The sequence below is a fragment of the Candoia aspera genome, chromosome 2 (genome assembly GCF_035149785.1).
Source record: "Candoia aspera isolate rCanAsp1 chromosome 2, rCanAsp1.hap2, whole genome shotgun sequence".
Taxonomy (NCBI): Eukaryota; Metazoa; Chordata; class Lepidosauria; order Squamata; family Boidae; genus Candoia; species Candoia aspera.
This window is the reverse complement of record NC_086154.1, coordinates 1,571,349-1,586,760: the sequence shown is the minus strand read 5'-3', so window position 1 is coordinate 1,586,760 and position 15,412 is coordinate 1,571,349. Positions and strand designations below refer to the sequence as shown.

The window sequence follows — 15,412 nt, the reverse complement described above, 5'->3', positions numbered from 1 at the left end:
GATTTTTGATGTGTGTTTTAACAGGGTATAAAATGGCACAGGGTGGAAATATGGGGTTTCTATTTAATGAGCAGTAGAAACCCTACCCCTTGAGAAGTCCATAATGCTAGGAAAAGTTGAAAGGAGGGTAAGAGGACAACCAGTAATTATGTGGATGGATTCAATTATAAGAGCACCTCAGAGGGATCCAAAAGGCTAAGGACAGATCATTGTGAAGAAAATCTATCTACGTAGGTACCAGGAGATAATGTTGACCTGATGGCACGCACTCCTTCCTTCCTTCCTTCCTTCCTTCCTTCCTTCCTTCCTTCCTTCCTTCCTTCCTTCCTTCCTCCCTCCCTCCCTCCCTCCCTCCCTCCCTCCCTCCCTCCCTCCCTCCCTCCCTCCTTCCTTCCTTCCCATCCATCCATCCATCCATCCATCCATCCATCCATCCATCCAATACATTGATATTCAGAAAGACAGCATCCTGCTGCTGTAATACTTTTTCTGATAACACTTTTAATTCTCCCTCTCTCAGGGGAGTAAGCTTCTAAAAAATTTAGTCTAGGGGTGCCCTGTGGAACCGCTGGAGCAGATACCTCCATCTTCCTTTTCCTCTCACCACAACCACGTAGTTATAGAGTAAAAAAGCCTACAGTCACTGATCTCTTAACTCTAAATCACACGGTTGCACAATCTGCAGCATTTCAGCCAGAACCCTTGTGTTATAGAGTAAAACTCTCCGAGACAAAAAAAAACAAACATTAACCAAGGAGCCTATTTGAAAAAAGCCAATGTTTTACAATGCAAACAGGGACTTGGCTAGAAACAAGAGATTGGCATGTGAGAGATGAGCGCCACCATCAATTATATCTACTGGTAAAATTAAAGAGAAACCAGAAAATTAACTAAGGAGGACCCCCTCAAATATTAGATAACAAATTATTATATTGAACATCAGATTGCCTTTGACCTCTTCTGGCCTAGGAGCAGGAGAAGAATGGATTCCTCCTTGTCCAGACTAGGAAATTAGGCCTGGTTGGAGATTTTTTTTCACAAGAACTGGTTAGTTCCATAAGACCAGAACAATCCCTCTTCTTAGTATCTCAGCTAATAACAGGGATTCTTACCCAGAGAAGCCACATTCTTGGAGTTCTCCAGCATGACTTCTCCATGCAGGGCTTTTTGGTCAGGATCCAGCTGAGACCACTCCTCCTCGGAGAAATACACAGCCACATCCTCAAAGGTCACAAGACCCTGAGAAGGGAAGAAAACCAAGTTCAGTATTAACAGACAGGTCTAGGAAAAATTTATATGTTCTCTTCCTTGGTTGACATATCCCAAAAGTAGAGGTTCACAATGAAAAAGGGGGCTTTTCTTACTGATGCTGCAGGACTTTCAATGCCATTCTGTATCCTTCTGGATCAACTGGGAGACAGGCCTTGGATGCGCTACCTATCAGTGACTCCAACTGTTCCAGATCCTGGCAGAAGGAACACTGGGGAGGGGAGGGGTGTTTCGTCTGACCCTTTAGCGGTGTCCCGTGGGACCAATACCACCATTGCTCAGCAGTTTCATCAACAGCCAGCCCAGAAGAGCAAGTTCAGGGAATTTGGAGAGGCCATCAAGAAGCAGAAGAAATGCAGCCCTGTTTCGGCATCTCCTCCAGTTGCCTGTGGTCTCAGGCATCAGCTGGGTGGGAGTTAAGAAAGCAAGAAAATTCCCCCAGCCTTACAAAGCTGGATTGGTTGGTCCCCAAATCCAAGCACAAAGGAAATGGTTAAAAATTACTCTGCCAATCACTTGATTACACGTTATTGGGGCAAAACTTTTATTAGAGGCTTTTCTATTTGGATGGGACGCGGTGGCGCTGCGGGTTAAACCGCTGAGCTGTCGATCGGAAGGTCGGCGGTTCGAAACCGCGCGGCGGGGTGAGCTCCCGTTGCTCGTCCCAGCTCCTGCTCACCTAGCAGTTCGAAAACATGCCAATGTGAGTAGATCAATAGGTACCGCTTCGGCGGGAAGGTAACGGCGTTCCGTGTCGTCATGCCGGCCACATGACCACGGACGGGTCCTTACGGACAATGCCGGCTCCAAGGCTTAGAAACGGAGATGAGCACCGCCCCCTAGAGTCGGACACGACTGGACTTTACGTCAAGGGAAACCTTTACCTTACCTTTCTATTTGGCCATTTTCATTAGATCTCTTTTATAGATCCGTTTACCGTGTTTGCCATATTATATGCTATCTCAAGGATTTTTACCTGGCCAGCTGTATTTTACATCGGCTCTCAAACCTGCTGCCTTTTCTTTACTTTCACTGGTTGTAAATTATTTTTTTTAAAGCCGCGATCGGTCAACTTGATTATTTAATTAATCTGAATGGTCCAGCACAAGGCAAACACCATCAGGAAAGATGAAATCAAAATTTTCCAAACAAAAAAAACCAAAGGGTAGCTCTGTGTTTTAAGCAGCAGTAAATTTCTGCTACTGTTTTTCTCATCCTCTGAAACATTTTATTGATTAGTTATTGCTCACCAAACATCAGCCAGCAGAACTACCTGGGATGATGATACTAGTACAATCCTGGTTACACTGGTATGGAGACAGCCTGGAAATTCCAGGTTTTCTGGCCAAACTGGGAGATCAAAACAACATAATGATCAAAGGATCTGGTCTGGATGCTGTCCTGAGGAGATGATCTGGACTTGAGGGCAACTTTCCATTTACTGGGAACTACTTCATGGAGAAGAAGAAAAAGTGCTAAATTTTAACAAAAATAATGAATTTGATTTCCCAGTAAGAATCTTCCAGGGTAAATATTTAATTGCATCACATCTCCACAGCAGTTTTGAGAGGCAGGCTAAGCTGTGTGTCACTTGACAACCGCGTGAATCTCAATTTCCCTATTTCATATTGCTGGGAAAAACCAGCATGAAATGCCAGCCCCCACGACATAACGGGAGCCCCGCAAATGTGATGTTCTTCCTACCTGAGCTGGAAAGTCAGTTGCTCTTTCGGGTTCAGCAGAAAAGGGAGACAATCCTATGAACACCAGCGACATTGTGCTATTTTCTGTGCAGGAAACAAAAGTGATGGAAGGAGAATTTTTAAAAGCATAATTCATAAAATAGGGGGGATAGTATACAAAGAGAACAAGAGAGTGCCGGAAGCTTTTGAAATAATTTCATGCAGTTTAGGAGGACTTTCCGTTACCAGGTGAGATGTCCAGACTTTGATTTTCCTGGGAGATCCTCCAAAAAAGCAGCTCCTGGGAGAGATTTGAGGGATCGTACCTTCCACCCAGATGTTCACTAATGGCCTCCAAGAGTGACCTCTGGACCTGATGTTCCAGGAGAAACAAAGAAGGGGAAATAAAGAAACATTCACAAGAAGAAATAAATTATTGCTCTTTGCCCTCAGTTTTGTAGTATTTTCCATCAGTGGGGAGGAAAATGCCAAAGGAACAATTGCCCCAAGTCTGTCCTCTGGAAGGCACAACTGGACATTTTAGCTTCAGCTGTAAACCTCTTGTATTAATAACGCCAGAAAACTGTGGTAGGGAAACAGTCAATATATATTAAGATCCCATTTGAGCTCCCAGGATGAGGGTCTCTCACCTGCAACCCGACCTGCTCCTTCTGCTCCTCCGCCCGGCTCAGCAGGAAGCCCTCGGCCAGGGCCACCGCCTGGCAGCTGGTCTCTGCTCCGCACTCCCGCACCCAGCGCTCCGCCTCTGCGGGCAGGACGGCCAGGAACTGCTCCAGGACCACCAGGTCCAGCATCTGTGCCTTTGTGTGCCTTTCTGGCTGCAGCCACTGGCGGCAAAGGCGGTGGAGGTGGCTGCAAAGCTCTCGGGGCCCCTTGGCCTCCTGGTAGTGGACATTCCTGAAGTGCCTACACTGGACCTCGGAAGTGATACATTCTTCCTCCAGGCTCTTCTGCCCAGTTTTTGTCCAGATCTCCCCACAGCTTCCACACTGAGCAGCCGGGCTTGTTCCAGCTTCTGCACCGGCTGCGCACTGTCCCTCCATTTTCTCTCTATTCTCTAATCCAGCTGCAAATGAGGCCAACCGCTGTCCTGGATCTCCAAGACTGAGGATCCGAAATGGGGCCAGTGGATCTCCATAGGACCTGAATTGCATGAAGAGCCCAGCCCCTGGACAAATCTCACCAGGCCATTCAGCCCTCCTTGCTTATGATATATTTTTGTCCACAAACAAGGAGACAAGATTACTGCAACTTGTACATCTGTTTGAAAAGAAAACAGGATTCCAGAATCAGCATTTATTTATTCAATTTATATTGCCGCCCATCTCAAACCAGTGTTGCTTAACACCTCCTTCCCGCCCCCCCGCCCTCCCGGTTGGCCTATGCCAGAGCAAAGAAAGCAGGTGGGTCTCTCTGTGGATGGGAGAGGTGGAAGGAGAATCTTCAGGATCCATCAACAACCCAGAATATCAGATGGATGCATTTAGGAGGACTTTGAATTTCTTTTCCCTCATGGCCAACACAACTTCCCTGTTTGCTTTTTCAGAGAGTAGATCTGCATTCCCGGCCTCCTCCAGTCCCTGCAAGCAGTGAACTCTTTATTCTGGAGAAAGGCAAGCAGCCTAGCCAGTTGCCTGGTTCCAACTTCGGTTGAAGCGAAGGCAAACTCTGCGTCCTCAAAGGTCCAAAATCCTTGGCTAGTTGAGTCCTTCTGACGGAAACTCCCCCTTCAGGAGACCCACAATGGCAGGGTTCACACATGTCAAAACCAGAGTAACCAGCAACTATGTCTACGTAAAATGCAACAACCACGCTTCAGCTTGCTGGGATGCCCTGCTTCACAAAGCCTCCAGAAACACGGGTGGGGCTCCCACCCTTGAGCATAATCCAGCGTATTGCGGCCACGCAGTTGCATCTCTAGTCGTTTAATCTCCTGCTTGCATTTTGCAACGCAAGCCCTCCCGCTCCCCCCACTCAGGGGCTTCCCCAGGAAACGGGGGGGGTTGGAGGGCTCCCCCAGGTCCCCTCCTCCTTTCTGGGGATGCTGCGCTTTTTCCCGGGGGCCACGCAGCAAGTCTGGCGCTCTGCCTCCCCCCCTGCCTGGCACGCGCATGCAAAGGGGCGGCAGCGGAACATGGGGCCAGGGACTCCCCCCTCCCCCGCAGGATTCAAAAGACTGAAGCTGGATGAGGACTTTGCAAGACCCCCTCGCAGCCCCAGCGCGAGGCGTCCCCCGAGAAAAGCCCCCCACTCACCAGCTCCCCTTTCCTTGCAAGGCTTTCCCGCAGCCCCGTGGCCCCCTGCGAGGTCCAGCCTAAGGGTCCAAGCGAGGGGTGCAAAGTCCTAGAGAGGCAAGCTTTCAGTGACGTCACTCCCACGAAAATCCCAAGATCCGGCGTTCCCCTTCAACTGGCCTGAAGCTGCGGCGCATGCTCGGTTTCCTCCTGAAGCTCGGAGGCGTCCTTTTGCCTTTTTTTTTTGCAGAGGGAGCCCCCTGGTGGATTCTCTGCGCCATGCAGGGAGAGACGCTGCAAGGGATAGGAGGAAGGACTCGTTTTCCAAGAGGGCTCAGGATGATGGGAGAGGAGGAAAGAGCGCAGCCAGGGCAGTTGGGGGGACCAAGGAGGGGCTGTTCCATTCGTGGCTTCTCTGAAGCAGCCTCCCCACCCCGCCAATCTTCTTGCCATTTGGGGGCTCAACCAGGAAGCCCCAAAGGACCTTCTCAGGAAGCCTCACAGTCTGAGATGAGGAAGTGAGAAGACCAAGGGCCCCTGGAGGACCGCCCAAAGCATCATTCCCAAGGATTCTTGTGGGATGGAGAAGATGCTGTGGCCAACATCCAGGCACATCCTTTCTTCCTTACGGCCCCTCAACCAAAGTATTAATTTCACCCCACCAGAAGCTCACGATGCCACCCATAAACAGAGGTGCCTCCTCCATTTCTTCCCTGCAAGAACAATCCTTTGAGGGTTCAGAGGTAGCGCCTGGTCCAAATGAATCAAACCAGCTTCCAAAGACTGGGGCCTGGGCCGCCTTGTTCCTACTCGAACACATGCCCCAGTGTACCATGTATCTCTGGACATAAGGAAGGCTGAGAGAAGGAAGATGGATGCTTTGGAACTGTGGTGCTGGAGGAAAATCCTGAGAGTGCCTTGGACTGCCAGAAGATCAAACCAGTCCATCCTCCAGGAAATAAAGCCAGACTGCTCACTTGAGGGAATGATATTAAAGGCAAAACTGAAATACTTTGGCCACATAATGAGAAGACAGGACACCCTGGAGAAGGTGCTGATGCTAGGGAGAGTGGAGGGCAAAAGGAAGAGGGGCCGGCCAAGGGCAAGGTGGATGGATGATATTCTAGAGGTGACGGATTCGTCCCTGGGGGAGCTGGGGGTGTTGACGACCGACAGGAAGCTCTGGCGTGGGCTGGTCCATGAAGTCACGAAGAGTCGGAAGCAACTGAATGAATAAACACCACCACCATGTATCGCTTACAAACCCTTTTGTGTGTGCATCCATGTGTACCAACAGGCTAATGACGATATTAACAGAATATAGCATGGGCAGAATATTACAAGACTTGGCCTTGCAAAATGTATTGTGTTAAAGGGGTACTGCAGTTGTGCAGAAGAGACACAAATTGTCATGAGTAAGGATGGCGAGCAGGGGGCTCTCACCCAGACTGTCAAGCGCATGCGTAGCACTGAGGAACTGTTCAGCCATTCAAAGAGACACAGATCGGGACCGCCTTAACCTTTGGGGTTTATATGGCTGGGTTTTCCCACGCTTTCTCAGTTTGTTAGGATTCTTGTTAAGTACTACTAATAAATATTAGAGACCAAGTCCTCGCCTCAGTGTGTTTCCTGGTAATCAGGACACAAATGGGACATATGGGTCATCAAGTAAATCTTCGGCCTGGGTAAGGGGACATCGGGAAGCAGCTCAATTCTACAGTCCGTCTTGCGGTGGGGGGGTAGTTGGTCCGCCTCCTCTTCCCCGAAGACCTCTGAGAAATCAGCATATTGTTCAGGTAGGTCTTCTGGGGTTGCTGTGTTGTCCTGGGCTGCTGCCTCTGCCCGTCCCACTGTGGGGTTGATCCTGCCCGCCGGAACTGGCGCCCGGTACGCGCCGTCGTCGAATTGGAAGGTGCGGGTCTGCCAGTTAATGTGCGGGTTGTTGGTCGCGAGCCACGGTATTCCTAGAACTATGATGGGCCGCCCTATGTGGGTTACCACAAAAGATGTTCGCTCGGTGTGGGTGCCCATTTGCAGGGTGACAGGCTCGGTCTGCGTCGTGGCTGGTTTCCCTCCCGCTGTTGAGCCGTCCAGTTGGTGGAAAGCCAGCGGTGTGGGGAGGGGGAGGCAAGGCAGGTCGAGCTTGGTGACTATGTCGGGGTGGATCAGGTTCTTGGAGCACCCCGAGTCCACTAGCGCCGTGGCCGTGGTGGCTCTGTTGCCGAAGGAAAGCCTGATTGTCCCCATTATTACGGAGCTTTCGTCGCTCTGTCTGTGTGTTTCGCGCCCCTGTCCCACCACCTGCCTCGCGGCGCGTTTTAAGGCAGGCGGGGAGCGTTTCCCGTCAGCCGGTCTGGGACTTCGGCATCCTCCCCCGCCAAGTAAGCATCCAAGTCTTCGTCCGGTGTCGCTGTGGCTCCGGTCATCCAGCGGTGGGGGGGCGGTGGGGGGTTAGTTGGTTTGAACGTCGTTTTCGGTGCAGGTTTGGGAGCGCTAGTTAGTGTTTGGTTGGAGAAGCAGTCTGCCGCTTTGTGCCCCATTTTCCCGCACTTCGCGCAGGGTCCGCGAGCAAACTTCTTCTTTTGGTACGTGGGACCGGCCGGCCCCAAGTGTGGCGCGGGTACCTTTGGGCTGGTGCTTGTTTTGTCCTCTGCCGTCGTCATTAAGAAAGTGCGATGAGCGTGTTCCGCTCTCCCCGCTAGGTAGATCCAGCCTTGCAGTGTCTCTGGGTCATCCCGGTAGAGTGCCCATTGGAGTACCTCGCAGCTGAGGCCCCTTTTGAACATCTCTAGCAGGGTAGTCTTGGACCAGTCGTTAATCTTCCCTGTGAGGGCTTTAAATTCGAGGGCGTAGTCAGTTCGTGTGCCCTGTTTGAGGGCTTGAAGCGCACTTTTAACCCTCTCCTTGGCTAGCGGGTCCTCAAAATAGTGCTTCATCTCAGTGATGAAGGTGTGGAAGTCAGAGAGGGCGGGGGAATTGGACTCGTAGATTTGGACGTACCAGTCCACTGCCCTGTCTTGCAACTTGATCACCACGGCTGCGATTTTGTCCGCTTCGGAGTCAAAGGAGTGTCCGTGCCGCCCCATGAACTCCCTGGCGTTCGTGACGAAAAATGACAGCTTCGCAGGGTTCCCGTCGAAGAAAATGGGGAAGTCCTTTGGGGCCGTGGTGTTCGGTGGATCCCCTCTCCTCGCGTCCCGTCCCATGGCTTCTTCCGCCGGGGAAGCTTGCCTGTTAGCATTTGGCCTATGGGGGTGCCAAGACCCGCTCGGGGTTTGAATAGGGGTGTGTACCTGCACGGGTATGTTCATGTGAGGCATGGAGGACATCAGCGACTGCAGCATGGTCCCGAGGTCCCTTAGTTGGGCCTCCATGGCCGTGAGTCTGGCTTGCGTTTCTCGGTCCAAGGTCCGCGCCGCAGCTGTGATCGGACCGGTCAGCGTCTCCGCGTAGTTGGGCCACCGGTGGGGGTCAGGCGTTTCCGTCCGCTGGTCAGCTCCCTCGACTTGGGAGCAAATCGGCTGGTTCATCCCTCCGTCCTCCACCGCGTTTCTTGCAATTGGGCTGAAGCTCCACACCTGTGGCTGGGGTGCGATGTGGGGGGGGGAGGTCTCCGCGGGTCTCGGGAGGTAGGTTGCTCCCTCCCGTGGTCGGGTCGCCTCTGCCTCCCTCCGGGGGTGGGGCTGAGGCTCGGGATGGGCCGGGAGGGTGTCCGTGGCTCCTGGGGTCCGCGTTGCCTCTGGCCTCTGTCGGTTCTCCTCCACCTCTCGCCATGCGGCTCGCCCATCCTGGCTGTGACGCGTCGGCTCCATCGCTCTCGGCTCGTGTTCTTCTTGCCGTCTGTTCCTCCCGCGGCTCATTGTTGTCCGGTGGGGCTTGGCGAGGCTGAGTTTATGACTCTCAGCTTTATGTCATGCACTGCCTACTACTGAGTAAAACACAGACACTAATTCAGGGAAGATCAGGTTCTGGTTTATTTCAGCATAGTGCATAGCTAGAAAAAGCTGAGAGTGAAGGGAGCGTGCCGGTACGGGGTTTAAATAGCCCGCGCCGGTCAGCGCCCCCCCCACCTTGGGTTGTGTCATCCCCCCAAGTCCTGTATGCTTCATTGCCGGTAGGTGAGGGGTTGCGGGGCCCCTGCTGGTGCCCCGGGCTTCGCTCATAATCGTTTTCTTCCTCCGGCCGGTGATTGCGTTCAGCTGGGCGATATCCTTTGCCTTCCTGCTGACAGCTTCAGGTGTGCCTTGTGATCCGCCCTGTCTTTGTCGCTCTTTCTTCCCCCTTTGTGTTCTCTTGACTGGTTTTTCCGGCCGGGGTCGTTCCCTTCTCCTCGGGGTCTGTGTCTGTTGTTGTGCGTCGCTTTGCTTATCTTTTAATCCCTTACTCTTGTTTCCGTGGTATTGTTATGTGTGCCGTTGTGCTGATGCATTCAGCTCAATGGTGCTCATGACATAAATATTTTGGGAAGCTTATTTTTTTCAAACCACATTTTAAATGAATTAATTACTTTGAATTCTGTGATTTATCTTTTAGGGAACTGCTATCACTCCCAATTTTGTGTCATCTGTAGATCTGATACAATAATAATGCTGAAGATGAAAATCACAGAAAAGAAACATTCGTACTCAGACCCTGGAAAAAAAAGCCGTTTCCACCGTCATTTACGGGGCTTCTCTTGCCGCTGTGGCTCCTTTAATGAGAAGGAATTCCCCTCCCGGCACAGTTTCTTCTGGTGTAATGTGAGGTAAGGGAATCCTCTGATGAAAAAATGCTCCCTGCTTTCTTCACCCACATTGGTAGTCTCTATTCTTGGTCCCACACCATGGACTTGAGTCTCATTTATTTCTGAGATTTTTCCCCACACAAGAAGCAGTTCCCACCTTGTTCCTTTCTTCTGAATTCCTGTCGGTCAAGAAGAACTCCGGGACTGCAGCATATTGAGCTGGAGGATTTTTGTACCACGTTAGTCTTTTATTTTGGTTCCAGCTGAATTCCTTATGTGTCATGAGTGCCGTTGAGCTGAAGTCATCAGCGCAATGGCACACATGACAATAGCAAGGAAACAGGAGAAGGGGCTCAAGATAAGTAGCCATCAACTCACAACGACTAACGGCCAACAAACAATAACTAAACGGATCACGGAGCACACCCAAGCCATCAGCGCCAATACAACGGAGATTGCCCAGCTGACAGCAATCACCGGATGAATAGAAAACCCGATGATGGGCGATCCCGGAACGCCAGCGGGGCCTCACAACCCCTCACCCACCGGCAGGGCAACGTATTGGACAAAGGGGGGTGACGTGACCGCGAGTGAGGGGGCGCTGACCGGCGCGGGGTATTTAAACCCCGCACCGGCGCGCTCCTGTCACTCTCAGCTTTTTTCTTCCGACGCTGTAACTGCGCTGTGAATAAACCAGAGCCTGATCCATCGAACCAGTGTCTGAGCCTTATTCAGAGGCAGGCAGCACATGACATAAAGCTGAGAGTCATAAACTCAGCCTCGCCGAGCCCCACCGGATGACAACGAGCCGCGGGAGGAGTAGACGGCGAGAAGACCAGCAAGATGAAGCCGGAGCGACGCGGGCAAGGAGGGCGAGCCGCACGGCAAGAAACAGAGGAGGACCGACCAAGGCCAGAGGCACCGCGGACTCCCGGAGCCATGGACGCCCACCCCACCCGACCCGAGCCTCAGCTCCAACCCCAAGGGGAGATGGCGACGGAGGCAACCCGACCGCGGGAGGGAGCAACATGCCTTCTGAAACCAGCGGAGGACCCCGCGCCCCACATCGCACCCCAGCAACGGGCGTGGAGCGACAGCCCAACGGCGGTCAACACGGAGGAGGACGATGGAGACACCCAGCAGACGGTGGAGGAAGCGGACCAGCGGCAGAGGGAGGATGAACCCCGCCGGCAACCCACCCCCGCCGACGCACCGACGGAACCGGCCCCAGCGGCGGCGCGGGCCGTGGACGAGGAGGCACGAGCTGAACTCGCGGCCATGCGGGCCCAACTGACGGAACTCCGGACCATGCTCCAGTCGCTTATGCCCCCCGCGCCACCCAACGATGTCCCCGCACAGGCCCACACGCCGAGCGAAGCACCGAACCCCCACGGGCCAGCGGAGGGTCAGCAGACGGCCCAGGCGGACGACACCACAGGCCGGGAAGCGAGAGGCAGGGCCGCGCAAAACGCCCGGGCCCCAAAGGACTTCCCCATCTTCTTCGATGGGAACCCCACGAAACTCTCGTTCTTCGTAACAAACGCCAGGGAGTTCATGGGGAGGCACGGACACTCCTACGACTCCGAAGCCGACAAGATCGCCGCCGTGGCGATCAAACTACAAGACAGGGCGGCGGACTGGTACGTCCAACTGTACGAGTCCAGCTCCCCCGCCCTCGCCACCTTCCCTGCCTTCATCAATGAGACGAAAAACTACTTCGAAGACCCCCTAGCCAAAGTAAGGGCGAAAAGCGCACTCCAAAGACTTAAACAGGGCACACGCACGGTCCCAGACTACGCCCTGGAGTTCAAAGCCCTCGCGGGGAAGGTCAGCGACTGGTCCGAGACCACCCTGCTGGAAATGTTCAAAAGGGGGCTCAATCGCGACGTTCTCCAATGGGCCCTCTACCGCGACGACCCAGAAACGCTACACGGGTGGATCCACCTCGCGGGGAAAGACGAACACGCGCACCGCACCTTCCTCATGACAGCCACGGAAGACACAAACTATGCCGGCAAAAAGGTACCCGCACCACACGTGGGGATGGCTGGCCCCATATACCCAAAAAAGAAATTCAATCGGGAGCCCTGCGGGAAGTGTGGCAAACTAGGGCACAAGACGGTGGATTGCTTCGCCAACCGACCGCCGACCAGTGCGCCTAAACCCACCCCGAAAATTAGCCCCAAACCACCCAAACTGGGGCCGCCCCCTCACCGCCGAATGACCGTGGCCACAGCGACACCAGAGGAAGGCTGGGACGCCTACTGGGGGGAAGAGGATAACGTAGACCCCGACCAGCCGGCGGGAAAAGCTCCCCTCCTGCCCTGAAACGCGTTGCGAGGCAGGCGGTGGGACAGCAGCGCGGACCACCTCGACGGAACAACGAAAGCCCCGTAATAATGGCGGCAATCAAACTCTCTGCCGGCAACGGAGCCACCTCGGCCGCGGCACTAGTGGACTCGGGGTGCTCAAAAAACCTCATCCACCCCGACCTAGTTGCCAAACTCGACCTCCACTGCTTCCCCCTCCCCACGCCGTTGGCATTCCACCAGCTGGACGGCTCTACAGCGGGAGGGAAACCAGCCACGCTGCAAACCGAGCCGGTCACCCTGCAAATGGGCACTCACACCGAACGCACATCGTTCGTCGTCACTCACATCGGACGGCCCATTGCAGTCCTGGGGATGCCATGGCTCGCGACAAACAACCCGCGCTTCAACTGGGAGACCCGCACCTTCACATTCGGCGACGGCGAGTATCGGGCACCAGTTCCAGTGGGCAGAACCAACCCCACTGTAGGACGAGCGGAGGCGACTACACAGGACAACGCCGCTACCACAGCAGACCTACCGGAACAATACGCTGACTTCTCCGAGGTCTTCGGAGAGGCAGAAGCTGACCAACTACCCCCCCACCGCAAGACGGATTGCCGGATCGACCTACTGCCCGACGTCCCCTTACCTAGACCAAAGATCTACTCGATGACCCCGAAGGAGATGGCAACCCTCCGGGAGTTCATCGATAAAAACCTAGACAGGGGATTCATAGAGCCAGCATGCTCACCGGTCGGAGCCCCCGTCTTATTCCGGGAGAAGAAAGACGGCACCCTATGGCTCTGCACCGACTACCGGGGCCTAAACGCGGCTTCCCTGTCCAACAAATACCCCTTACCCCTGGTGAAGGACATGCTCGCCCACCTGTCCACGGGCAAAGTCTTTTCCAAACTGGACCTTCGTGAGGCGTACTATCGCATCCGAATCAGGGAGGGGGACGAATGGAAGACTGCGTTCAACTGCCCCCTAGGCACCTTCCAGTACAAAGTGCTGCCCTTCGGACTCGCGGGGGCCCCTGGGGTGTTCATGCAGCTCATCAATGAGGTACTGCATGAACATCTGTTCAAAGGGGTCCTGGTCTACATCGACGATGTCCTTATTTACACAAAAACGCACGAGGAACATGTGACCCTAGTCAGGCAAGTCCTCGACAAGCTCAGAAGGGCGCAGCTCTATGCCAAGCCTACAAAGTGCGAGTTTCACAAAGCGCGCCTAGACTACCTGGGGTACCGAATCTCCGGGGACGGCATAGAAATGGACCCCGCAAAAGTCGAGGCGGTGCTAAACTGGGAGCGCCCCCGCAACAGACGCCAACTCCAGAGCTTCCTCGGCTTCGCGAATTTTTACAGGTCATTCGCCCGGGGGTTCGCAGAGATAGCCCTCCCCCTAACGGACCTCCTCAAAACCAAAGGGGTGGGGGACACCCGACGCGCCAAGAACCCGGGCACAGTGTTGAATTGGACTCCCACGTGCCAGACCGCATTCAACAAGCTGAAAGTGCTGTTCACCACGGAGCCAATCCTCGCGCACCCGGACCCAGAACGGCCGTTCGTGGTCCAAGCCGACGCCTCAGACTTCTCCCTGGGGGCCATCCTGCTCCAAAAGGACCCCACGGGACTCCTGAAACCATGCACCTACCTGTCAAGGAAGTTCTCCGAGACAGAAAGGCGATGGCACGTCTGGGAGAAAGAAGCCTTCGCGGTAAAATCGGCGCTAGAGACATGGCGACACCTACTCGAGGGAGCCACCCAACCATTCGAGGTCTGGACCGACCACCGGAACCTGGAGGCCCTACGAACGCCCAGACGCCTTAGCCCAAAACAGGTCCGATGGGCCCAATTCTTCAGCCGCTTTAATTTCCAGCTGAAGTTCATGCCGGGCAAAAAGAACTTCCTGGCCGACGCCCTCTCCCGACTGCCCCAAGACGAAGAGCCCGCCCCAGACACCATTGGGACGGTCCTATCCGCCTCGCAACTGGGGATGGCCGTGACCACCCGAAGCGGCGCTCGGAGGCAGCTCGACTCTACGGCGCAGCCGACGGCGGGACAACCTGCGACCAGAAGAAGCCAACCGCAACTACCAGGGGGAATGCGCACGGACCTCGCCGCCGCCCTCAAAACCGACCCCTGGTTCCTGGCAAACCCCGACAAGGTAACGATGGCACAGGACCTGGCATGGGGGGAAGGCAGAATCTACGTCCTGGACTCGCAACGCCAGGCGATCTTGCATAGGTCACACGACGCCAAACAAGCGGGACACTTTGGGTTCCTCAAGACCCTACACCTAACACGGCGTCAATTCTGGTGGCCCGCGCTCAGGCGAGACGTAAAAGCATACGTAGCGTCCTGCCCAACGTGCGCTAGGGCCAAACGGGCACCAGGCAAACCCGCGGGGCTATTACAACGGGTGGCAGAACCCTCTCGCCCATGGGAGGAAATCTCTATGGATTTTATAGTGGACCTCCCACCCAGCCAGAAGAAAACGGCCATCTGGGTGGTGAAGGACTACTTCTCAAAGCAGGCCCACTTCATCCCCTGCACGTCGGTCCCATCCGCACAACAGCTAGCCAAACTCTTCCTCATCCACGTGTACAGGCTACACGGATGTCCCGCACGTGTGGTGACCGACAGGGGCACACAGTTCACCTCCAAATTCTGGCGGGCCTTCCTAAAGCTGACGGGGACCCAACAGGCCCTATCTACGGCCTGGCACCCCCAGATGGACGGAGCCACAGAGGTTCTTAATGCCACCTTAGAGCAATTCATACGCTCATATACTAACTATCACCAAGACGACTGGGCTGAACTGCTCCCGTTCGCCGAAGTCGCATACAACAACGCCGTCCACACGAGCACGGGGAAAACTCCGTTCGAAGTAGTCTCGGGGCGCGACTTCATCCCCATACCGGAGCTACCTCAACCCCCGGAACCCCAGGTGGACGCTAGCGACTGGGGATGGAAGATCGCGGAATCATGGCCAATAATCACGGCGGCGCTGAAGGATGCACAGGCAGCCTACAAAGAGCAGGCCGACAAGCACCGGCGCCAACAACCGACGTTCCAAGCGGGGGATATGGCCTACCTATCCACCAAGTTCCTAAAGTCACCCCAACCCTCGAAAAAACTGGGGCCTAAGTACATCGGGCCGTTC

The 15,412-nt window shown here is 54.4% G+C and overlaps 1 protein-coding gene across 4 annotated transcripts in view; it reads right to left on the bottom strand.

Moving 5' to 3' along the window:
• Window positions 1-15,412, bottom strand: part of LOC134491913 (zinc finger protein 595-like) — a 610,720-nt gene that overhangs the window by 139,796 nt on the left and 455,512 nt on the right. For 2 of the 4 annotated variants that reach the window (XR_010067373.1, XM_063295973.1), the window contains exon 1: window positions 3,602-4,151. Coding sequence is in view for 3 of the 4 variants with exons in the window: in XM_063295973.1 (XP_063152043.1) it covers window positions 3,602-4,126 (525 nt within the window). In the remaining variant the exon portion in view is untranslated. Of the gene's footprint in view, window positions 1-1,112; window positions 1,240-2,973; window positions 3,057-3,197; window positions 3,319-3,601; window positions 4,153-15,412 lie in introns of those variants that run through there. The other 2 variants (XM_063295975.1, XM_063295976.1) reach the window with 2 other exon arrangements.